The sequence below is a fragment of the Manihot esculenta genome, chromosome 4, assembly GCF_001659605.2.
Source record: "Manihot esculenta cultivar AM560-2 chromosome 4, M.esculenta_v8, whole genome shotgun sequence".
Taxonomy (NCBI): Eukaryota; Viridiplantae; Streptophyta; class Magnoliopsida; order Malpighiales; family Euphorbiaceae; genus Manihot; species Manihot esculenta.
In genome coordinates, this window is record NC_035164.2 from 1,874,103 (window position 1) to 1,897,835 (window position 23,733).

The following is a 23,733-nucleotide window of genomic DNA, read 5'->3' on the forward strand; positions in this document are numbered from 1 at the left end:
GAAGAGGAAGAATCGAAGGAGGAGAAGAATAATTTGGTTTTTTTACTATATTTTTAATGGTAGAAATAGACGAAATGACTATTTCGTTAACAGAGAAAAAATAAAGACGTTTTAATAGATTTCTGAAAATACAGAAATTAATTTGTTAATAATAACAATATTCAGGATTAAATTATAAAATTTTCAAAAATCAATTGCTTCCTTTTTTCTTGGCAGCCAAGCATACTCAATATCAACAGAAAACGGGAACTAAATATAGGTGATATGGTGTGTGATATTTGGATTTTTCTTTTTCTTAATTTTTTTTTTTTTTGTGAGGTCAGAGAGTCTTGAAACGTTTAAGGGACGTCGATGTTTTCTATTACGCATCACAGTGATGAGGAGTTCATAAAGGCATCTTTAGCATTTTTTTTAGGGCATAGTTGTCTTGCACGCAAGATCAAGATCATGCCTCAACTCCTCTGTTTTCACTTAACAAACCCAAACCCTTTCTCTCTTATCTTTTTATTTCAACTAGTAGATCAAGAAAATTAATATCATATCAAGCCTGTTCCTCTAATTTTGTATTATTATTATTACTATTATTATTAGTTTGATAGAGGCATGATAAAGAAGAGAAGCTACTATTGCCAGCCTTCTAAGATAAGGTAATCCTCTCCATCCATAAACCCTACCTAACAAATTAAGTCACCCCTTATTAAAATCAAAAGAGATCACTAATGGGTATTAGCTTATTGACACTGGAGTCGTTTCTAGAGAGATCTTGAGTTTGAGTTACAGTTGGAGCCAATACTACCAAAAAGGAAAGTTGAAAAATATTCAAGAATAAAAATACCCATTCTACCATTATTGACTACATGTTTCATGTGGAGTTTGGAGACAAGACTATTCTAAATTATTTGTAATTAGACTAAAGTCACTGCCAGAGGTGAGCAGTATTCGATTCAAACCGAAAAAACCGACCGAATCGAGCCGATTTGAAAATTTGGTTCGGTTTTTTATATATTTCGGTTCGGTTTTTAATTTTAAAAATTTTGGTTATTTCGGTTCGGTTCGATTTTAATCAGAAAAAAACCGAAAAAACCGAACCGAACCGATTAGTAATAATAATATATTTTTTTCAATAATATATAGAAATTAAATCATATTAAGATTAAAATATTTTAATTAAATTTTAAAATATTAAAAATAAAGTGTAAAAAATAAAAAAATTATTAAAAATCGAAACCGATCAAACCGAACCGAATCGAACCGAATCAGACCGGTTCGGTTCGATTCGGTTTCTGACTAAAATCGGTTCGGTTCGGTTTTCATAAACACTCAAATTTCGGTTTTCGGTTTATTCGGTTCGGTTCGATTTTGAACCGAACCGACCGAATGCTCACCCCTAGTCACTGCTAACTGCAATTAGTGGAATAATTTCTAGGCTTTTTACAGTAAGGATATTAATAATTAGAAATTTTTATTTTTAAAAACCACTTTTAAAATGATAGCTTTGAGCAAAAATGTTGAGAATTGAGAAGGGTATAATTCCCTTTTCTGTATCTCTTTTAGGATTCGCTTCCATAGCCTCAGTGCAAGGTGGAATTCATTCTAATTCAATGATTAATGAGCTCAATAAAATATGGATTATTACACAGGTAATCTTATTCATAGAATTCATAATTGGCTAATCACATTAAATAATTTCATTTTTTGTCTTCATAAAAAGCAATTAAAAGCTTCATTATGTTTTCTGAATCATCTTTCTGCAGAATTAATCAGTTCAATCTGTACATGTTGACCAATATACCTTGATGCTTCAAGAACAGATAAAGAAAAAGGTAAAAATAGAAAGCAAAAGTAGACCCCACAAAAAAAGTAGGCTAACCAATGAAACGACATTCCTTGACATTACATAAAGGAAAAGAAAAAGTAATTAGTTTAATACTCTCTTTCCCACACAAACTTGCCTGATCAACCCTATATAAACCCATCAAGATCCAAACTCATAAAACTATCAAAAGCTCAAGAAAACAATATTATTATGGCATCAACTTTATCTTACAGGTTTCTGTGTTTGTTTCTTTCTCTCTCCATTTCTTCGCCTTTCGCATATGCAGCTTCTCATCATCATGACCAACTTCACTTGTCTTCAGCTGCCAACTTGACAAAACTGCAAGCAGAAAAGATGATTAGAGCTTTTAACTTATTTCCTAAGCACTCCATCAACATGCCAACCCATGTTGATTCTTTAGTAACCTATCCTCAGATTGTTGAGAAACCATTAAATTTGAATATTCTTGGTGGTCTAGAGCCTTCTGTTCAGGATTTAGGTCACCATGCTGGATACTATAAGCTTCCCCATGCAGAAGCTGCAAGGTAAAATCATTAAAGCACTGTACAAGATTATGTATCACATGAATTGCTTCTTAGTTCTCGGTCTCAGCTTTTCATAAACAATTCTAGTTCTAGTTCCCTGTCAAATATGTATAGCTAATGCTCCATTTTATCTGCAGAATGTTCTACTTTTTCTTCGAATCACGGAACAGCAAGGATGATCCTGTTGTCATATGGTTGACAGGAGGGCCTGGATGCAGCAGTGAATTGGCATTGTTTTATGAAAACGGTCCTTTCCATCTTTCAAAGAACAAGTCTCTTATGTGGAATGACTATGGTTGGGATAAGGTACTACACTGCTTTATCATTTCTGGCAACTTTCCCCAGGTCCTAACTGCCTCTGCGCATTGTATTTCATGCCTTTTTTCTTTTGTATTTCAAGGCTAAAGATGCAAATTTTTGCCTCTGTTATGATTCACAAAGCTTATAAGCATCGGCAAGATTGAAGGTTTTTTTCTTTTGAGCAGGCATCAAACCTCATTTACGTTGATCAGCCTACTGGAACTGGATTCAGTTACACAACAGACAATAAGGACATTCGTCATGACGAAAATGGTGTTAGCAATGACTTGTATGATTTCTTGCAGGTAAATTTCTTCATAATGAGGGTTTCTCCATTTTGAGCATTACTTGTCCATGATTTGTTAATTTATAAACTTAAGCTTAATATTCACATGTATCTAAAATTTCTAGGCTTTCTTCAAAGAGCATCCCCAGTTTGTCAAAAATGACTTTTACATAACTGGAGAATCTTATGCTGGGCACTACATCCCTGCTTTTGCTGCTCGTGTTCACCAAGGAAACAAAAACAAAGAAGGAATTCAGATAAACCTCAAGGTGCATGTCCATTAAGCTATAAACTTAATTTAGTTCTCATCACTCCTAATTGGCTTGTATAACTATACAAATCTGTTTAACAGGGATTTGCCATTGGCAATGGTCTTACTAATCCTGCAATTCAGTACCAAGCTTACACAGATTATGCAATGGAGAACAAGTTAATTCAAAATTATGACTATGACAGAATTAACAAGTTGGTTCCAGAATGTGAGGAGGCAATCAAAGCTTGTGGTAATTCTTTTTCTTGGTCTAGTTATGCTTCCTTTCTTCCCCATATGTTGTTTGATTTTTTTTTTCTTGGCATTTGTTCAGCGAAGTTACTATCATGTGAATTTTAATTAATTGCTAATCGGTCTGCCCTTGGTTTATTTTAATGAACTGAAAATGAATTGTCAGGCATAGATGGTGAATTGGATTGTGAAACTGCATATGTCAATTGCAACAACATATTCTCTGAGATCCTGAGCGTTGTTGGTAATATAAATGTAAGGAAGCAGTTCAACTATTCTTCAAATAGATAAAAGCTGAGAGGGAATGTTGTTTGTGAAGATAAATGCATTGTATATTTTGATGAGAATTCATGGTATCTTTGATTTGCAGTACTACGATATCAGAAAGGAATGCGAGGGGCAATTGTGCTATGATTTTTCAGCCATGGACACATTCCTGAATGAGGACGCAGTCAGACATGCTCTAGGGGTAGGAAACATAGATTTTGTTTCCTGCAGTTCTGAGGTTTATGATGCCATGATTTTGGACTGGATGAGGAACCTTGAAGTGGATATTCCTGCTCTCCTTGAGGATGGGATCAGGGTGCTTATCTATGCCGGGGAGGAGGATCTCATATGCAATTGGCTTGGTAAACCTATATGGTTTAATCAAAACCTAAAATCTAGTTTATGTTGTAGCTACAATATTAAAATGCTTGTGTTTGAGCAGGAAATTCAAGGTGGGTTCATGCAATGGAATGGTCTGGCCAGCAAGAATTTGGAGCAGCCGCAACTGTTCCATTTGTGGTTGAGGGTGCAGAAGCAGGACAAATGAAAAGCCATGGTCCTCTCACTTTCCTCAAGGTCAGGATTGTACTCTCTTTATCTCTCTCATTTGTCTTTAACCATGCGATGATATCTAATTCTAACTTCAGCAATTTCAATTGTCTACAACAATAACCAGGTGCATGAGGCTGGTCACATGGTTCCAATGGATCAGCCAAAAGCTGCATTACAGATGTTGAAGAGCTGGATGCAAGGAGAGCTTGGTGAGGCTGGAACTAAAGAAAGAATTTCTCCCAAGTGATCACCCCATTTAAGTTTGTTCCTATTTTCTTAGCATGCTCAACCTCAGTCTCACATTTATAGTTCTTAAGAGCTCTATAGGTTGTGGTAATGCTGATTCCTGCTAAATTCAAGGAGATCATGTTCAACTCTTCACAGAAGTGAAAAACAAAACACATGTTTTGCAAATATGCATTTGAAAATAATCGGTTTCACTTCAGTAGAACGGAGCAATAGCAGCTTTTAGCTTGTTTCATATTTCATCAGCATTATTATTGAATTCTTAAGTATCATAAAAAGAATTCAAAACTAAAAATTTATCAAAAATACTATAACAATAACAGCAACAACAAAAGCAATCCTCTTTTTTTCCCATAGCATTTAAACAATGCAACAAAGCTTGGATGTTCCAACTTCTATAGGCAGAGAAATGATAACAGAAATCAGAAAACCACTAAGCCAAACCACTAATAAGGAAGGAAGATATTGTTTCCAGCAAAATACATACCCTTTACATGAAAGAATTGAGAGAAGAATCAAGAACTTGCTCTTACCCCATACAATTCCCTCAAGCTCACAATTGCTGGCTGGAAACCAGTCCTCAAAGGCAAAACTGAGACTGCTCGCAAGTGCTGTGCATTACCATTCTTTGGCTTTGACAGTGTCATCTTAAACATCTCTCCTTCTAGAATTAATCCAGCATTGGCAGCTATGAAACACAAAAATTTTAATTAATCATCAACCATAAAACGAAAAAGGAAAAGTATAAAAAAGTATCATTGGTTTCACTCATTTGACTCTATGGTAGATTAGCATCTTGTAATATGCTTTACACGTCAAAAACGTCCGGAAATGTCGTTGCTGATGGTAAGACATTACGGCTATTAGGTTTAGACAAATTGAACCATATACTATGGACCTCAAGTGGACCACATGGTACTTTTTTATAGTTACCCAACAAAAAATTAACTCATAAAGAAAAAAATTTTAAAAGAAAATGGAGGGATTTTACCAGCAAAAGGGTGAATCTTGGCGAAGTCAAAAAACTCATCAGCAGAGCATCCAAACAAGATTCTAGCAGCTCTATCAAAGCATATGACATTAAGCACCTTGGTATCAGTGGCTATTGAAACCTGCCCATCAAAACAAAACACCCATCAAATAAAGGAAAACAAACACTTCAACCCTTTAACACCCATCTCATCTGCAAGAACCCAAGAAGAAACACTTACAAGGAGGCGAAAGAGGCGCTTAGAAGAAGAAGAAGAAGAAGAAGAAGAGGGATTGAAGCTGTTACAGAATCTGCAGATAGAATTAGGAGTGTCGGGAAGAGTTCTCTCGCAGAGGGAGCAGGCTCTGTAAGAAAGATTGGAATGGTCAATGGCTAGCACTGTACACATTACTGTTGTGGGCTTGTTGCCTTCCATGGCTTTTCACTTTCTGGGGTTTCTTCCCTGAGCTCTACAGAGTTTCTTTCCTTGTCAAGGAGAGTGAAGGCCTTCAGCGATGGCCATTGGCGCCGAATGCTTCTAAGGAGTTGCCTTCGATGTGTGCGTGTGTTTTTTTTTTTTTTTTAATTTTTTGATGGCAGGGCTAATTAGAAGATAATAATAAGGTAGGTTTATTAATTAGTCTGGTTTCTCTCAAATAGAATTTTTTATTTAAATTTTATATATTATTATTATTTGTAAGTTAGTTTATATATTTTTAAAAATGTATTAAAATATATATTTTTTTAATTTATTAAAATATTTTTTATCAATAAAGTAATTTTTTTTTAAAAATGATGATGAAGAAAAAAAAATTTTCTTCCTCCTCATCATTCTTTAAAAAAACAATAATGAAGAAAAATAAAAAAAAGAAAAACTGCTTCTTTTAAAGAAAAAAATATAAAAAAGAAAAATAAAAAAAAAGAGAAAAAGGGATTTATTTAATTTTTTATTATATTTTTAATAATAAAAATAAATAGAAGAATTATTTTATGTATGATAAAAAAATAATAAATATTAATATTTTTAAAAAATATAAAAATTGAGATATGATTTAATAATAATAATATTTAGTTTAATAATATTTATAGATTAAATAGTAAATCTCTCTAATAAAATTTAAAAAAATAAATTATGCTCAATTATTAGAAAATAAAAGTTACTATCAATTCTTTTTATAAAATTAACTATTTCTAAATTATTTAATATTAATATAATTTTTAAAATTAAACTCTTTAATTCTTTTTAAAAAAATTAGTTAATCATATATTATTTAAATCTAAGTATGTATTTTCATTAGAAATGAGTAATATTGAATTAAAACTAAAATAATTAATTTAATTTAAAATTTTAATTTAATTTTATATTTATTTCTGCTTAATTTTATTTTAATAAAAAAATTAGTAAAATAAAATTAATTCTTTATATTATTACGTAATTTTGTAATATATAGAAATCAAATTTTAATAAAGTTGAAATATTTAATTAAATTTTATAATACTAGGTCGTTACAACATCACGAAGCTTATGTGAAAATGATGGTTGGATTAACATATGTAATCTATATATATCAATAATAAAGTATTTCTCTTCATATGAAATTAAAATTTATAAAAATTTAATTTAATTAATTTTTTAGATAATTTTTTTTATTTGAAAGGAGAGAATTTAATTTTTTTAATTTAAAAAATTTTCCTTAAAATTTTATATAATTTTATAAAAATTTATTTAAATTATTTATTATAAAATAAATCATATCGAATAAAATTTATTTTAACTAAAAAATTAATATTAGCAAAATCAAATGAATCATTGATGAAAATATTAAGCTTGCCTTATCACGAATTTAGTTATTTTAGTTATATTAGGGATGGCAACGGATCGGGTATTTTCAGGTATCGGATCCGATCGAACCCTAATAGAACGGATTTGGACAGTTATAATCGGGTTTGAGATGGGTTCGGGTTTTAAAAATAATACCCGTTGCGGATTCGGATCGCATTCGGGTTTTATATATAGGGTATCCACTATCCAAACCCGTTTATATAAATAATTAATTTAATATAAAAAATATATTTTACAATAATATTTATAATTTTTTTTATATATTTTTATTTAAAAATTTAAATTTAAATATTTTTTAAATGAAAATTATTAATGAAAAATATTTTTTATATAAATTATTAATTAAAATATATAAAATTAAACGGATTCGGATAATAATAATTGAGTTTGAAATGGATTCACATAATTTAAATTAATTTTTAATCGGGTTCGAAATGAATTCGGATATTGTTAATATAAATCGAGTTCATTTTCGCGGGTACCCTACCCGTTTACATCCCTAATTATACATAGTCTTAATTAATCTACTATTTTTTTCAAACTCAAATTTAAGGATTAGAGGAATAGAACTTGAAATCTCTCAGATTTATTTAGATGACTTATCATCGTATTAAATCTAATTCTTAATATATTATTTATATTTTAATTTTCAAAATTACATCATAAAATTTCGCTAATTATAATTTAAAGAATAATATTTTAAAGAAAATATTCTGAAGCTCCACAAATCATGATGATCAAGAATATTCTCCAAGAAAGTCCCTTTAAATTCTAACTGAAGATTCACTAAATACTGTGTGAAATGGAGAGTTTTCCGGAGGAGTTGACCATGAATGTCAACTCACCTCCCAATGAATGCTCATTAGCTGTCTGAAAGAAAACTCTCTGCAAGTAAAAAAAAAACTTGAATATTTTAAGCAGAATGAATCTCTTTTCCTGTAATGAATCCCACCATAAAGATCATGGACAAGAAGAGCATCGTTTTTCAACTGATTTTTCTTCAGTTCTTATCTGGGCTTCCATCTTTCAACTCCATGAGTTCACAAACTCATTGCCTCCAGATTGAGAGAAAAGCTCTTCTTGACTTCAAACAAAGTCTCACAGATCCCTCTGGTAGATTTTCTTCATGGGTAGGTGAAGAATGCTGCCAATGGAATGGATTGACTTGTAATAATCTTACAGGAAATGTAATAAAGCTTGATCTTCAGAACCCATTTCAAATTGATGAAGCAGGACATCAAGAATCAGCTTTGAGAGGTAAGATTAGTTCCTCTCTGATTTACCTGGAACATTTAGAGTATTTAGACCTCAGCTTGAATGATTTTGATGGAAGCCAGATTCCAGATTTCATTGGCTCCTTCAGAAGTTTGAACTATCTCAATCTTTCTCATGCATCATTCAGTGGGATTATTCCTCCCCATCTTGGAAACATTTCGAGCTTGCATTTTCTTGATCTTCATGCATTTTCTGATTCTGATCACTTGTTAAATGCAAAAGACCTTCACTGGTTAACTGGTCTCTCTTCTTTGGAATATCTTGATCTTGGAGGGATTGATTTAAGCAGTGTTGTAAACTGGCTAGAGGTAGTTAACATGCTTCCTTCTCTGCTGGAACTTCGTTTGCAAGACTGCAATCTGCAGAATTTTCCTCATTCACTTCCTTTTGTTAATTTTACATCACTTTCAGTCATTGATCTCTCCAGAAATTGCTTTAATTCGCCAATGCCTGCTTGGCTTTTCAACCTTACTAGTCTAGAAGAGATTCTTTTTAGCTCGAGCAATCTGATAGGTCCCCTTCCGAACACTTTCACAAATCTGATTTCCCTTCAGCATCTGGATTTGTCGAATCAATTCTTGGAAGGTTTACTCCCAAGCAGCCTGGGAAATCTCTGGAAACTAAAGTCACTGAGATTGTCTGCCAACAACTTAACTGGAAATGTGATCGAGTTTGTGGATAGTTTATCAGGAAATAATAGCTTGGAAGTGTTAGATTTGACACAAAATAAGTTTCATGGAGAGTTACCTGTTTCTTTGGGAAATCTCACCAGCCTGCGATCTTTCGTCTTACGACAGAATATGTTCTGGGGTTCATTGCCTGAGAGTATTGGAAGATTGTCATCCTTGGAAGAACTAAGCATGTTTGGCAATCCGACAAATGGTAGCATTCCTGAAAGCATTGGACTACTTTCCAAGCTAACTGTTATGAATTTTGGACAAACACTTTGGAAAGGTACCATTTCAGAGAGGCATTTCCTGAATCTTTCACGATTAGAAAATCTGGAAATATCATCAACATTTCTCAAGAAATCATTGAACTTTAATGTGGATAGCAAGTGGAACCCTCCGTTTAAACTCAAGTCGATCATACTCGCACACATTCAAGCAGGTCCATTGTTTCCTGAGTGGGTTCAAACTCAAAATGATTTAACCAGACTATTTCTGAACGATATTGGGATTTCCAGCACCTTACCTGATGGATTCTGGAGCTGGTGTTCACAGAACATTGATGACCTGGATCTTGCACATAATCAGATAAGAGGCACATTACCCAGATCGTTGCATTTCCAGTATGCAGCAAATGTATATTTGATCTCCAACCAATTCAAGGGCCCTCTACCAATGTGGACTAACTTGCGCCGCCTTTATCTTTGGGGTAATTCTTTTTCAGGACAAATTCCTGAAAACATAAGTGAGATCATGCCAAAGCTACGGGATTTAGATCTTTCAGAAAACTGTCTCACTGGTGGCATTCCCCCTTCTATTGTCAACATGAGGTATTTGAACACACTTGTTCTTTCATTCAATCAATTGTCTGGACAACTTCCTAAGAACTGGAATCAACTTCGTCGCTTACAAGTTCTAGATGTATCTAACAATAACCTTTCTGGTACTATTCCTGGTTCAATAGGTTTTCTTCATTCAGTTCAACTGCTAAGCTTCAGCAGTAACAAATTTTCTGGCAAAATCCCATTATCCATGAAAAACTGTACAGAACTTTGGAACCTTGATCTAAGTGACAACAGATTGTCTGGAAGCATACCAGCATGGATAGGAAACATAACTTCCCTTCTCATACTGCATCTACGGTCAAACTTCTTCAGCAGTAAAATTCCGACACAGCTATGCCATCTCTTGAATCTTCATGTACTGGACCTTGCAGACAACAATTTATCAGGGCAGATTCCCCAATGTCTGGGAAATTTAAGTGGAATGATCTCTGATGTTCCATCTGAACTTGTTCACCAATATCAGGGGCGTGTGACGATCGTAGCTAAGGGAAGAGAGCTTGAATACAGCAGCACACTTTCACTGGTAAAGATCATTGATCTGTCAGCCAACAATCTGACTGGTAAAGTGCCTGAAGAAATAACCAGCCTTCTCAGATTGGGAACCTTAAACTTATCCATGAATCATTTGACAGGAAGAATCCCACCAATGATTGGAAGCTTGCGCTGGTTGGAAACACTTGATCTCTCAAAAAACCAGCTTTCTGGCACAATTCCGTCGAGTATATCTATGATATCATCCTTGAATCACTTTAACCTATCCTACAATAACTTAGCAGGGAGAATCCCACTAGGTAACCAGCTTCAAACCCTGAATGACCCATCTATTTATGAAGGTAATCCAGGACTCTGTGGGGATCCTCTAAAAAGGAAGTGTCCAGATGACAATATATCGAGCGAAACAAGTGAAGAAGACAATGATGAAAATGAAATTTTTGATACTCTATGGTTTTATGTTGGTTTGGCATCTGGCTTCATTGTGGGGTTCTGGGCAGTGTGTGGTTCATTGCTACTAAATAAGTCCTGGAGGCTAAAGTATTTCAAATTCATTGAGGAAAAGAAGGAAAAAGCATGTGTCTCCATTGCAGTAACTTTGGCTCATTGGAAGGGAAGAATGAAGTCTATCAGAAATAGAGACACACAAGCAACATTCTCAATCACTTAGTTTCGGACACTCAGTATTCAAGTATTGTCAGTTAAAGTAAATGAAAATGATATGCATGTTGAACAATAAACTGAACAACATCTACATATTTGTTTATTTACTCTTTAGCAATAAACTGCAAACATACAACACCAGCATTCGAAAACATAATTCTCTTCTATAATCATTATTTGTAAACGGATTTATATCATTAGTCGCACCAAGTAATTAGCTATACTTCTGTATAAGGTGAGATAATAGGTTTTTATGTCAATCATTGTATAGATGCTTCATATCAACACCTTTATTCAGAAGAGTTAATACCATCACTTTTTCAAAACTAAACAAGAAATGAGAAGAGCAGCAACATAAGTGAAGATGACAGAGTAGCTAAAATACCGATGAAAACAACAAGAGAGGCCCAATAAGTTTTGCAGCAAATGGTACTTCCATAAAAAAGATTGGGGGAAGGGGAAAATTATGATAAAAGATGTGCAAAAGGGGTAAAGAAAGGACCTAAATCTATTGCCGCTGTTAACCTCAATTTCAACTACAAAATTCCTCAAATGAATGAATCAAACAAAATATATAAAAAAAAAAACATTTCTAGATAAAACTCTCTGTTTCCAAGGGAGATGGGAAGGCCAAAAAATAGTAAAAAACAGTAAAAGATGAGAATATTGACTCTATGCCTTCACAGGTTTTAGAGGCTTAACAGTCTCCCAGGTGAAATCCGGGTCATCACGGCCAAAATGTCCATAGGCAGCAGTCTTCTGATACCTGAAGTTGCCGCCTCTCTTCAAATCAAGATTGACAGCAATCATTCCCGGCCTGAAATCAAACTTTTCCTTGATTAAAGCTAGTATATCTTTGTCTGGGATCTTCCCTGTCCTGTAAGTGTCCACAAACACAGATAATGGTTCTGGCACACCAATTGCATAAGAAACTTGCACAATGCAGCGTCGGGCAAGCCCTGAAGCCACTACACTCTTTGCAGCCTGCCTGACAATATATGCACCACTGCGATCCACCTTAGTGGGATCCTTCCCAGAGAAGGCACCACCTCCATGGGCACCCCAGCCACCATAAGTGTCAACGATTATCTTCCTACCTGTAAGTCCTGCATCTCCATGAGGGCCGCCAATAACAAAGCGACCTGAAGGGTTAAGATGGAAGATTGTCTTGTCATCAAGATATTGCGGTGGAATAACTGGCTTAATCACATGCTCCATCAGGTCTTCAGAAATCTTCTCATTCGTGACAGTTTCATCATGCTGAGTTGAAATGAGGACAGTATGAACCCTGAGTGGAACCATAGCTCCACCTTCATTCCGGTACTCAACAGTCACTTGAGTCTTGCCATCAGGCCTCAACCACGGGCATATTTTGTTTTTTCTCACCTCAGTGAGTCTGGCTCCAAGCTTGGTGGCAAGTACATGGGTCAGTGGCATCAATTCTGGTGTCTCGTCAGTGGCATACCCAAACATGTGACCCTGATCCCCAGCACCAATCTCCTCAGGTTTCTTGGTGAGGTGACCATGAACTCCCTGAGCAATATCAGGGCTCTGTTGTTCAATGTTGACAAGGACCTTGCAATTATCAGCATCAAGGCCAACATCTGCTGACACAAAACCAATGCCCCTACATGTATCACGAACTATCTTCTCATAATCCACCTTCGCAGTGGTGCTAATCTCACCAAATACCATCACCATATTTGTCTTAGTGCAGGTCTCACAGGCGACTTTGCTCTCAGGATCTTTCTCCAAACAAGCATCTAGAATGGCATCAGAGACTTGATCACATAGTTTGTCTGGATGACCTTCATTAACAGATTCGGAGGTGAAAAGCAAAGTATCCATCCCTGAGCTGATAGCAATTACAGACATAAATATCAGTTGCCCACATCATGCAGAAATGAAAAATCCAAGAAACACAAGCTCGCTGTACAAATCAAATTAACCACCGCAAAGACAATATTTTTCGCCCTGCCATAATAAATGTACATCAAACACTGTCAACAATCAAAAAAGTTGAGAATTCAAGAAACAAAGGCAAGTCTTTCAACTACGTAATAGCAGTAAACCACAATATCCCAAGAAAGATTCAATATCCATTCTGGTTCTGGATATTCTTGATTGGAAAATACAAGAAATCATAAACAGCATCAGATAAGTCTAACTTTTGAGATAGTGTTCATGATAAGAAATGTATATAATACGAGACCCTTCGCTACAATTTTCTTTCACTTCCACATAAGAAACATGCAACAAATTAACCAGTGAAAAACATGAAAGATTTCACATATGCAAGGAGATATATATAAAACAGTGAAAAGAAGAGGAAGAACTACCAAAACAATTGAAAAAGAACAAAGAACAAAACTTACTTTTTTCCGAATCAAGATGAAGATGGAGCTTCAGGAAGAGTGAGAGATGCAAAAACAAGAGGATGAGGAGGTGGCTTTGTTAGATATGGCGGTGAAAAAAAAAATTGGATATATTTATTTAATCACGAAATGGGTTTTGAGTTATGACTCGGTCACTTTCTGCCTCTATCTTGTGATCCGCTTTTCTTGTAAAAGAGTTGGGTGAAGCTGTCTGAACCCAACCGAAACAATAGCCCAGCTTCTGCAGTTTTCCAAGCCCAAATCAAAATCCAAAAACCCCTTTCAAACCCTGAATTGAGCCCTTGTTATACTCGTTGGGCCATCACCAGGCACGCACTTTGAAGAAACAAAGAAAAAGGAGGAGCTTTCCTTATTTTTGATACCGAATCCCAGAATCCCCAGCGTCAAACAATCGGTGTTTGCTCTCCTTTTGCCCGTCTACGAGTTTCACACTCCAAGTCCTGCCCAGTAGCGGCAAAAATAGTTACCGGAGTCGCTCCATCTCAGGTGTTTAAACACTTCTCATATTCATATAATGTAATGGAAGCTACAAGTATTCTACTTTAAGATTTTACCTTCCAATCTCCAATTTATTTTCTTTTGCTGGTGGAGAGTTTGTTCTACATGTTTTGCAATCTAGATATTTTGGAATGATTTTGTGCATCCAATCATGATCATCAAAGTTTGAGGAATGTTTGATGTTCACAGTAACAAATTGATAGGTGGTTCAAATAGATGATGGTTTATTGTAGTTATAGATTTCTGACATTTTGTGTGTTCTGGCGTTCTTATAGTTAAAAATAACTTTTTTTGGCCATTTATTGCAGGAAAGCATATCATTCCTCTGCTACTTTAGTGGGACCCGCATAGGTGCATACTAAGAAAATATTCCTTCTCTTCTGAAGACTTGGTTTAATGGAGCATGACAGGTGGTCTTTCACTTTGTTTTCTTGTTGTAATTTTGTTTGCTGTATGATTTTATAACCGTATATAGCAAATTCTAAAACATGGGAGAGTAGTGCAAAAATATCTAGTGCTTTTAGCTGGTTTATTTCTACCTTCAGTTTTATATGTCCTACAAAAGTTTTTAGTTTTAAGATTTTATTAAAATAATAATTTTTCTATTTACTGTATCAGGTTAAATTCTCCAAGCACCTCTTCAATTACTCTTGAAGTTCTAGGCCATCAACTGCAATTCTCTCAGGTTGGTTATTTTCTATTCTTTGTTTATAGTGCACTTGCAGCTTTATTTTACATGTTAAAGTTATCTTGAGATGTTATTTGTTTGATTAATGTAATTTTGATTACATAGTTTTAAAACATGGTTAATCCAGGGTAGTCTGTCAGGATGCAGTCTGACTTGAGTTGAGCTCCAATATTGGGGGAGGATAATTTATTTCTTATATAACTTGCCAACAAGAATGGATTTGAATTAGGATCAAAGTAAAATATTCTATTATTTCCTTTTCAAATGGAGTATTTTCCTAATTTTTGCAAGGATGTTTATTTAAAGCAGACAGAGAGTTTGTTACCTGTGTAAAAACTATAAATGTCCGCTGGAATTAATGTTAAATCAATCTACCTGCTAACCTGTTCATTCACTGCTGTGTTTCAGTTACCAAGCATTCGCAATTCTCTTTTATATCTCGTAATATTAACTAACAGTGTTAAGTTTCTCATGGACGTGATAGGATCCAAATTCAAAGCATTTAGGAACTACAGTTTGGGATGCATCAATGGTGTTTGTTAAATTTCTGGTAAGGCGTGCTGCACCGACTCTCTTACAATAGCAATTTTTCTGTAAACTTTCTTTGCACATTTGGTGACATGTAGTAGTTGGAACTTGGAATAAAAGTTAATTGAGTTTAGTTGAACTTGTGTAGGCAACTTAGCTGGGATAAAGTATTGAGTTGGTTGTATCATTTACTAAGTAGTGGGATAAGGTAAGAGTGGATAGTGGTGGTGTTGGTTCATCTCACAGACCCCTATTATTGGCTAAGGCATCATTCATCTTGACTTCTGCACTTGGTTTATTGTCCTTAAGGAGAAGAAATGATTATATGCTAAAATGTGAAACTGTAGAAATAATATTAGTACCTTTTAATACATTTAAGACACATATACACAACTGCAAATTTGTGTTTTTTGAAGTTTTTGAAGCTTCAGTTCTTTTGTTGTTTCAGGAAAAGAATTGCAGAAAGGGGCGGTTTTGCCCATCCAAACTGAAGGGAAAGCGAGTTATTGAACTTGGAGCAGGTTGTGGAGTTGCTGGATTTGGTGAGCTTTAAGTTGTTCTATAAAATGAAAGTTTCATCCATGAATCTAGCTAGCTTTTCCTGTCTCATTTGAATGTAGGGAAATTTGCTATTTAGTTCTTATGATATGGGAAAATTGATTAGTTTATGTTTTTTGAAAAATACATTAAAATATTTTTGAAATTTTAAAAAGTCTACTAATTTGTCCTTCCACTAGTTTTAACTGTTAAGTGTTTACTATTTAATTCTTGTGATTTGAAAAAATTCATTAGTTGATCTTTTAATTTTGTAAAATGTCTACTAATTAGTCATCTCCGCATTGAGGTCATTCAGACTTGTTTGCAATACTTAACGGTTAAAATTAACGAAAGAACTAATTAGTAGACTTTTTAAAACGTCGAGATTTTTTAATATATTTTTCAAAATCAAGATACTAACAAATAAGTTTTCCTATAACACAGAGACCAAATAGTAATTTTCCCTTGAATGTATGATGTATCACCTTTTCTATTTCTATGCTGATATAAACTGCTTCTTATAGGGATGGCACTGTTGGGTTGTGAGGTTGTCGCAACAGACCAAATAGAAGTTGTGCCATTGCTAATGAGAAATGTAGAGCGTAATACGTCAAGAATCACTCAGATGGATACTAATTCAGGTGTGATGAGTTGATACACTTTGACAATGTTGAGGGCATATGTTGTGCATACTTTTTCTCTGCTTCTAACTGTTGTGGATGTTGTACTTGGACCTTAACTTGATTATACTGTATAACCAGTATCTTTTATGGAATGTGTGATCCTTGTAGTGTCATTCGGTTCAATCAAGGTTGCAGAACTGGACTGGGGAAACCAGGATCAGATAAGGGCTGTCGAGCCACCATTCGACTACATCATCGGCACAGATGTTGTAAGTTTGATGACAACATTTTATTGACCCATAAATGGAAACATTGCATTTCTTAGTGTTATTGCTTTTAATTTCTGTCTTGAGTTGAAAGTTGAAACGTTACTTGATAAATTGATGTCACATTTTTTTCTTGATGATTTTGAGCATGATATATATACATAAATATAGGTCCTTGAAACCTCCTATTTCAACACAAATTCTAGCCTACTTCCTCACTGGAAATATCGTATAATCCTTTAAGTGTGTTTATGGAATTTGATATAACATTCATATTGCTCTCGAGAAGAAAATAAGAAAGAAAAATGATAAATTTGATTCAATTATTTTCACATAAGAACTATTAATATTTTTTGCAAAAATTGTGATGTAAGGGAAGGGTGAAAAATAAAAAAGAAACTGGAAGTAAATAAAAGGAAATGCAAAAGTGAGAAGAGTATGTATAACTGTGATTGCATTTTAAATGGCATGACAGGAATCCTTAAGGATTTTTATGCCAAGAATTTCAACGAGTTGTAATAAGCAACTGCAAAATATTCATCACTGATGTAGAATTGTTTGCAAGTGAGGAAAAAAAAAAAAGCTTATGCATTTCCCAACAAAATCTTGAGTTATTGTCTTTTGCTTGTGATCGTTCAATCTTATGGATCTATAATCAGGCTAGTGATCTTACTTCTCTGTCTTTTAAGGTTTATGCAGAGCATCTCTTGGAACCACTGTTGCAGACAGTCTTTGCTTTGTCTGGACCCAAAACCACAATTTTGGTGTGTGTGTGAATTTTCTTTTTCTTTTTTTTTTTTTCATGGTCCAAAAACTTGATTAATGATCCACAGGTTTGTTGCTAAAAATTTCCATGTAGATGGGGTACGAGATTCGTTCTACAAGTGTTCATGAGCAGATGCATGATATGTGGAAAAGAAACTTTGAAGTGAAAATTGTTCCAAAAGCTAAGGTAACTGCTTGATGCTAATTCTTATCTTCTGCAAATGAATCAAATTGTTGACCATCTTAGAGACCAATTTTTTGCCTACGTTTCTCATTCGGGAAACCACTGCAGGATGAGCCATGGATTAGGATGATGCCTCTGTAGAATTTCAAACTAACTTTAACCCTTTCTGGAACATTTCTAAGCAGTTCATTGCATGCAGATGGACAGCAAGTACCAGCATCCAAGCATCCAACTTTACATCATGGGATTGAAGCCTCCAGCTGGGAGCATAGAGAACATGACTCGAAGGATTGATCAGCAAGCCAATGAAGTTGAAACAGACAGTGAAACACCAAAAGAAGATGACAACGGTGGGAATAGTAAGGACATGAATGACACAGATTATTGCAGTAATGAAAAAGCTCAGGAAGATTGTGAACTAGCAATGAGGCTTCCAAAAGCAAAGCTTAATGACTGGGAAGCAAGAAGGCTTGGCTCAATGGCTGCTCGGCTTCTTCGAGATGTCAAAATATCATAAACTTTCAGCTCTGCTAGTTGCAATTCTTTTATCGTTAACTAGCAGGTTGCATGGGATTTGCATAATTTGCTCTCTCATTGAATTTCTAATGTGGATGGATTGGAACAACAATGAATATGAATGATACTGTATTTTGCTGCCCCAATCTTTTAGTAAATTTTCAGCCATTGGAACCGAAGAATTCTTGGTCCTATTTCTTTTGGGATCAAAACAAGCAGGGTGGTAGATATGCTCTACTAGGAGATAACAATAGGGACATGTGGTTCTGGTTTTGATTCGGAGTTTACCTATGAACCATAATCAAACTTAAATTCAGTACGGTTTTAATTTGCTGTTTTGATCTTAGTTCAATATAATTCTCCATATGATTTCGGTTTTCAGTTATTAAAACCGTACTGAATTTAAGTTCAGTTATTAAAATATTTGTGTTGGGTTGGATATGTCTGGATGATTCCAAAATAATTCTTGGTGAAAAACTAGAACTGTTAAATAAGTTCATTTTCACATAATTCTTATCATTCTTATTATTTGCTATGGTTTTTCGGTTTGGTTCGAGACTCAAAAGCTCTGAATACCAATTAATACGGAGCAAGTAATTCTAAAACCAGAACAACACATTAACCGTGCGGTCTTAATCCAACTTGAACTAAATTCAGCCTCTCAATTACACACAAAAATGCTTAAGGGTGAAATGTACGAAAAAGCTAAGTTGGGGTGGGGTTAAAGGAAATGAAGTACCAGAAATGATGGAAGGAAGGAAGAAGAAGAGTGATTTACAGAAGTTCTCTCTCAGAAATTCAGAATTCTTGAATCAAAACCAAACTATTTAATTCACATTGATCTATAACAGGATTTGCAAACCATGCGTGGAACCCACCAAGAATGACTTGAGTTATAATATTTCGTATTGTAACAATTAAATTGGAAGATTGAACAAATTGCCTGCGCAATGAGGTAATGCAAACCACATTACATTGCAGCAGTTTTAGTATGATTTTGTGTAATCTGCCGAAGTAGTTCAGTGCTGTTCAAGAAATGTTTGCTTCTAGCTTGCTGAAGCTCTACACTGTTGTTGAAGCGAGCTTGTGAGCTATCATCAAATTTGTTATCCACAGACGAAAACTTATCCATATAGATTCCTAAAAAGGAAATCAATGGGTCTGCCCGAGCCTTGTCTATAACAAACTTCAGCTGCTGAGATTCCACAGTGGGAAAAAGCAAAAGCCTCTGATATCCAACTGTTGTGCCATTGATCACTTTTGTCCAGTCTCCATTTTTCATAATCTCAAGATGAAACTCAATAATCCTTTGTCCCATGTGAACCGGCTCTTGCACTTGCAAAACATTGAAAGATACAGATTCCTGAAGATCTAAATGCAACTCCCAAGCAGATTGACTCTCCTCAGGAGCCCAATAGGTGTAGATTCCGTCTTCAAGGACATTGGTGGGGTTAAAGTGTGAATCGTCAGTGCCTCCTCCTCGTGTACTGCTGGCGTTAAGAAGGGCATTCTTGGCTAGATTATTAGAAAATATCGATATCCGGAGTATAGCAAATTCTTGAAGGACTTGTATGTCTTCAGCAGATATAAGACCTGAAGAGTTTGGAGGCACATTCAATAGCAAGAGGCAGTTTCTGCCAGCAGATTTGTAATATATATCAAGAAGCCTCAATGCAGATTTTGGGATTTCTGATGCATGCCAAAACCAACCAGGTCTAATGGAGACATCACATTCAGCAGGCACCCAATCATGACCTGATGGGTCTCCTCTCTGTGAGTATCTGTTGGACAGACAACAATTGAATAAAAATCACACTTTTGATATGGTAATGATAAATCAGAAGAATACAGACACAAAAGGAGAATTAACAAGAGAAGTGCAGCATTCCTAAAGAAGCCTAATCTTCCACAGTTCCTGCCGGCTGCCGGGGAATAAGCAGACATTTCGGTGTTATGTCAGGGACACTGTGCATCTCATATGTTTAGTTATTCAGCATTGGAGAGCATATGAGTAAGGAAAGCTATGAATTTTCTGAACATATTAAGACAAGAAAGACCTCTGGAAAGATCGGCAAAAAATCATTGACAGTTCACTATTAACTGGTCACGGAGATGAGGAACCCTGGATCAGTTTGGCAATTTAATTGTGCTATTATCATATTTAAGCAGATGACCATGGACCATGCAGCAGAACTTCAATATGGGAAATCAAAAGGTTCACTTTTTAGTATAAGTTTCAAAGACCCCTTTCAAAGTATAACAAAAAAAAATCCAATCATCGTCATCATCCTTCTCGTTAAGCTAAGGTTAAATTAGCTAACTAGTTACTCAAAACATAAGAAGAAGGGTTTTTATATCCAAATTGGAATTAGAGAAACCAAATGAATTCAATCCACCTGGGAGCTTAAACATGGGCAAAGACAATCCATCAAGCACACATTCTCCACAACAACCTCCCTGCACGCATAATTTGTCTCCGTTCATTGTCTTCACTTGAATCATGCTCATTAACATAACATGGGACACCGATGGTAGCAGTTAGCATGACAATTAAGTGGCATAATTTTATCCAAGTGCAAGAAAGTTATGTAGAACCAGATATGGAATTTTTGTCATGGATAATAAGAGAAGCTCAAAAGAACAAACAGCTAATTATCTATAAACAAACAGGTTTTAGATGCTAGAAATCATTAATGACTAGAGGAAGTAAGAAAGTAAACTCACTGTGGATCAGTGTCCCCGATCTTCGCAGAACTTCTATTGAAGATAGACCAGCATGTAGACCCTGCAACACCAGCCTCATCCCCAATCCACCTTGTGTCAGGACCAGCATCGGAAAATATTACAGCCCCAGGCTGTTGTTGGCGGATGAGACTAAACCAACTATCAAAAAAATACTCCATGTACTTCTCTCCTTCCCCTTTTGCACCATCCAACCATACCTCCTTGATCTCTCCATACCTGTCATAATTTTATTTCAAAGCTCTAAATCTACTAAATGAACTCACAGCAAAAATACAACTTGCCAACATACAGGCAAGTCATTGAACTAGAAACTTCCAAAAACTAACTTTATTAAGGTTGAAATAACCAAAAGAGATTACATCTCATATGTTAACAAATAAAACAAAGCTTCAACTCTCTCAGAGGACATATGAAATACTTCAATACATTGCAAACAGAACGTTAATATTCTTGAAATTTATAATTCTTTAGTGGACAATGAATCAATAACATAACCTACAACCTACTTGAAAATATGAAAAATATGGAAAATGTGGAAAAGAAACATCATACAACAGAACTTGCAAGCACTTCCAAGAAACTAAAAGCAGCACTGACATCCTGAAACTGTAACAACAAAAGCAAAACATCAGAAGCTCCAAACATCAAACAAAAACAGAATCCTATTCTCACAGTTGACTTCAAAACATCACATTGGACAACAACCCAGTTAATCAAGTTAACTTATCAAACTGCTCAATGATGAAACAAATTTATTCACAAAACAGCAGACAAATAGAGAGAGCCACTGCATAATAGTAGGAATTTAAGGGAAACCATGATTGATCAGACACCCAAAAAAAAAAAAATCACCTAGACAGCAACTCGGTCATTTGGGCCATATAGAACTCATTATACTCCAGAGTTTTCCCGTAAGACGCCTCATGCCTATCCCATGGTGAAAGATAAAGCCCTAAATCCAAACCGGCCTCTTTAGCAGACAAAGCCAGCTCTTTAACAACATCACCAGTCCCATTACTCCAAGAACTTGACTTTACAGAATAATCTGTATATTCACTAGGCCATAAACAGAAACCATCATGGTGTTTTGCTGTGAGTATCACACGATTAAAGCCAGCATCTTTGGCTACTTGAACCCACTGGGTGGTGTTGAGTCGGATCGGGTTGAATACAGAAGGGTCAACTCGACCAGTTCCCCACTCGGAGTCCGTGAAAGTATTGGGACCAAAGTGAAAGAAGATTGCCATGGATGAGAGTTGCCATTGGAGCTGAGAGGCAGAGGGAATCGGTAAAATTGGAAGTGGGGGTGGCTTGTGGAGAGCAGAGAAGGAAATGGGTAAGAGAGAGAGTGAGAGAAAGAGGAGAAATAGATTAAAATGGATGTGAAATGAAATGGGTTTTGGGTTTAAGGTGCTGTTATGGATCGTCTTCTCATCCATGGTGCAGCAGATGTGGGAGAAGGAGAGTGAGAATCATTGAAAATATTAAAAAAAAAAACAAAACAAAAAGTATTGAAATTATTAATAATTCAATCCTAATATTTTTAAAAATCTATTAAAATGTACTTATCTTTTATCTCCATCAATAAAATAGTCATTCCATCTATTTTTACCGTTAAAAATATAGTAAAAAACTAAATTACCCCCATTATTTTCCTCCTCCTTCTTCCTTTTCTTCTTCATCAATTCTTCCTCCTCCTCCTTCTTCTTCTTCTTCTTCTTCTTCTTCTTCTTCTTTCTCTTCTTCTTCTTCTCCTTCTTCTTCTTTTTCTTCTTCTTCTTCTTTTTCAGAGGAGGAGGAGGAGAGAAAAGATAGAAACTATTTCGTTGACAAAAAGAAACGATAAGGACATTTTAATAAATATGAGAAAAGATAGGGACTATCTTGTTGACAAACAAAAACAATAAGGACGTTTTAATAGATTTCTAAAAATATAGGGAGGGACGATTTCGTTGACGGAAAGAAACAATGAGAAATGACTATTTCGTTGATGGAAATAAACGAACGATAATGACGGTTTAATAGATATGAGAAAAGATAGGGACTATTTTATTAACGAAAAAAAATGATAAAGACATTTTAATAGATATGAAAAAAGATAAAAATGTTTTAATAGATTTTTAAAAATGTAAGTACTAACTTGTTAATAATAACAATATTCAAGGACTAAATAAAGAATTTTATTTGAGAGTAAAATTGAATTTTAAAAATTTTCTCTCTCCTCCATTATTTAATTTTATCGTAAAAGAGGTCGGAATGACTATTTCGTTAACGGAAAGAAAAACATAAGGATGTTTTAATAGGTTTCTAAAAATATAGGGACTGACTTGTTAATAATGGCAAAGACTAAATTGTAAATCTCCCTAAAAAAATTATAATGTTAATATATTTAATTATTATTTTAATATATGTAAGGAAGGGCCTAGGCTGGGTGAGAGTACCCTAATCATACAAATCTATCTATTGAATCTAACCATCATGAATGATTATTCTACTTCAAAATCTAGAATCTATCTTCCACATCCTCATTCCCGGTCCTCAGCTCGACTCCATCTTCATCCCCAAATGAGGCTTCACCCGTATGTGCATGAGACTTTCTCTACTTGAAAGTGAGTCGTAGAACGAAAGACTTTATCTGAGCGAACGAGATGCAGAGATATTGACCTTTCCTAGAATTCCATCTACTACACTTTATAGATTATTGGGTGTTCAATTAA

General features: G+C 34.9%; 6 protein-coding genes across 8 annotated transcripts; 3 read left to right on the plus strand and 3 right to left on the minus strand.

The window, feature by feature from the left end:
- Positions 1–1,866: 1,866 nt before the first annotated feature.
- Positions 1,867–5,920, minus strand: LOC110614087. Of its 2 annotated transcripts, none has more exons than XM_021755560.2 (4): positions 5,726–5,920; positions 5,506–5,626; positions 5,048–5,202; positions 1,867–2,155 (listed from the first exon to the last, which is right to left on the minus strand). In XM_021755560.2, the coding sequence occupies exons 1-4, from the start codon at positions 5,918–5,920 to the stop codon at positions 2,135–2,137; spliced, it is 492 nt and encodes a 163-aa protein (XP_021611252.1). In that variant the 3' UTR covers positions 1,867–2,134. The 2 variants fall into 2 exon arrangements, with proteins under 2 accessions (XP_021611252.1, XP_021611253.1); XM_021755561.2 differs by having other exon boundaries at positions 5,002–5,202.
- LOC110614086 (serine carboxypeptidase-like) lies at positions 2,020–4,713 on the plus strand. The gene is made up of 9 exons (XM_021755559.2): positions 2,020–2,361; positions 2,499–2,667; positions 2,847–2,966; positions 3,073–3,216; positions 3,300–3,450; positions 3,616–3,704; positions 3,820–4,078; positions 4,159–4,292; positions 4,393–4,713. The coding sequence occupies exons 1-9, from the start codon at positions 2,027–2,029 to the stop codon at positions 4,513–4,515; spliced, it is 1,524 nt and encodes a 507-aa protein (XP_021611251.1). The 5' UTR covers positions 2,020–2,026; the 3' UTR covers positions 4,516–4,713.
- A 2,369-nt stretch (positions 5,921–8,289) lies between the features above and the next one.
- On the plus strand, positions 8,290–11,277 carry LOC110613631 (receptor-like protein EIX2). Its single transcript, XM_021754855.1, has one exon. The coding sequence runs from the start codon at positions 8,290–8,292 to the stop codon at positions 11,275–11,277; it is 2,988 nt and encodes a 995-aa protein (XP_021610547.1).
- A 483-nt stretch (positions 11,278–11,760) lies between these two features.
- LOC110613058 (S-adenosylmethionine synthase 1) lies at positions 11,761–13,794 on the minus strand. Of its 2 annotated transcripts, none has more exons than XM_021753980.2 (2): positions 13,646–13,794; positions 11,761–13,125 (listed from the first exon to the last, which is right to left on the minus strand). In XM_021753980.2, the coding sequence occupies exon 2, from the start codon at positions 13,116–13,118 to the stop codon at positions 11,943–11,945; it is 1,176 nt and encodes a 391-aa protein (XP_021609672.1). In that variant the 5' UTR covers positions 13,119–13,125; positions 13,646–13,794; the 3' UTR covers positions 11,761–11,942. The 2 variants fall into 2 exon arrangements, with proteins under 2 accessions (XP_021609672.1, XP_043811771.1); XM_043955836.1 differs by having other exon boundaries at positions 11,761–13,244; positions 13,646–13,769.
- Positions 13,795–13,985: 191 nt separating this feature from the next.
- Positions 13,986–18,451, plus strand: LOC110613059 (protein N-lysine methyltransferase METTL21A). The gene is made up of 10 exons (XM_021753981.2): positions 13,986–14,152; positions 14,473–14,574; positions 14,783–14,849; positions 15,337–15,402; positions 15,829–15,922; positions 16,442–16,558; positions 16,709–16,809; positions 17,496–17,570; positions 17,666–17,758; positions 17,955–18,451. The coding sequence occupies exons 2-10, from the start codon at positions 14,561–14,563 to the stop codon at positions 18,270–18,272; spliced, it is 945 nt and encodes a 314-aa protein (XP_021609673.1). The 5' UTR covers positions 13,986–14,152; positions 14,473–14,560; the 3' UTR covers positions 18,273–18,451.
- A 593-nt stretch (positions 18,452–19,044) lies between these two features.
- LOC110613057 (alpha-L-fucosidase 1) lies at positions 19,045–22,494 on the minus strand. Its single transcript, XM_021753979.2, has 3 exons — positions 21,869–22,494; positions 20,996–21,232; positions 19,045–20,052 (listed from the first exon to the last, which is right to left on the minus strand). Exons 1-3 carry the CDS (start codon positions 22,453–22,455, stop codon positions 19,242–19,244), a joined length of 1,635 nt encoding a protein of 544 aa, XP_021609671.1. The 5' UTR covers positions 22,456–22,494; the 3' UTR covers positions 19,045–19,241.
- Between the last annotated feature and the right edge of the window lie 1,239 nt (positions 22,495–23,733).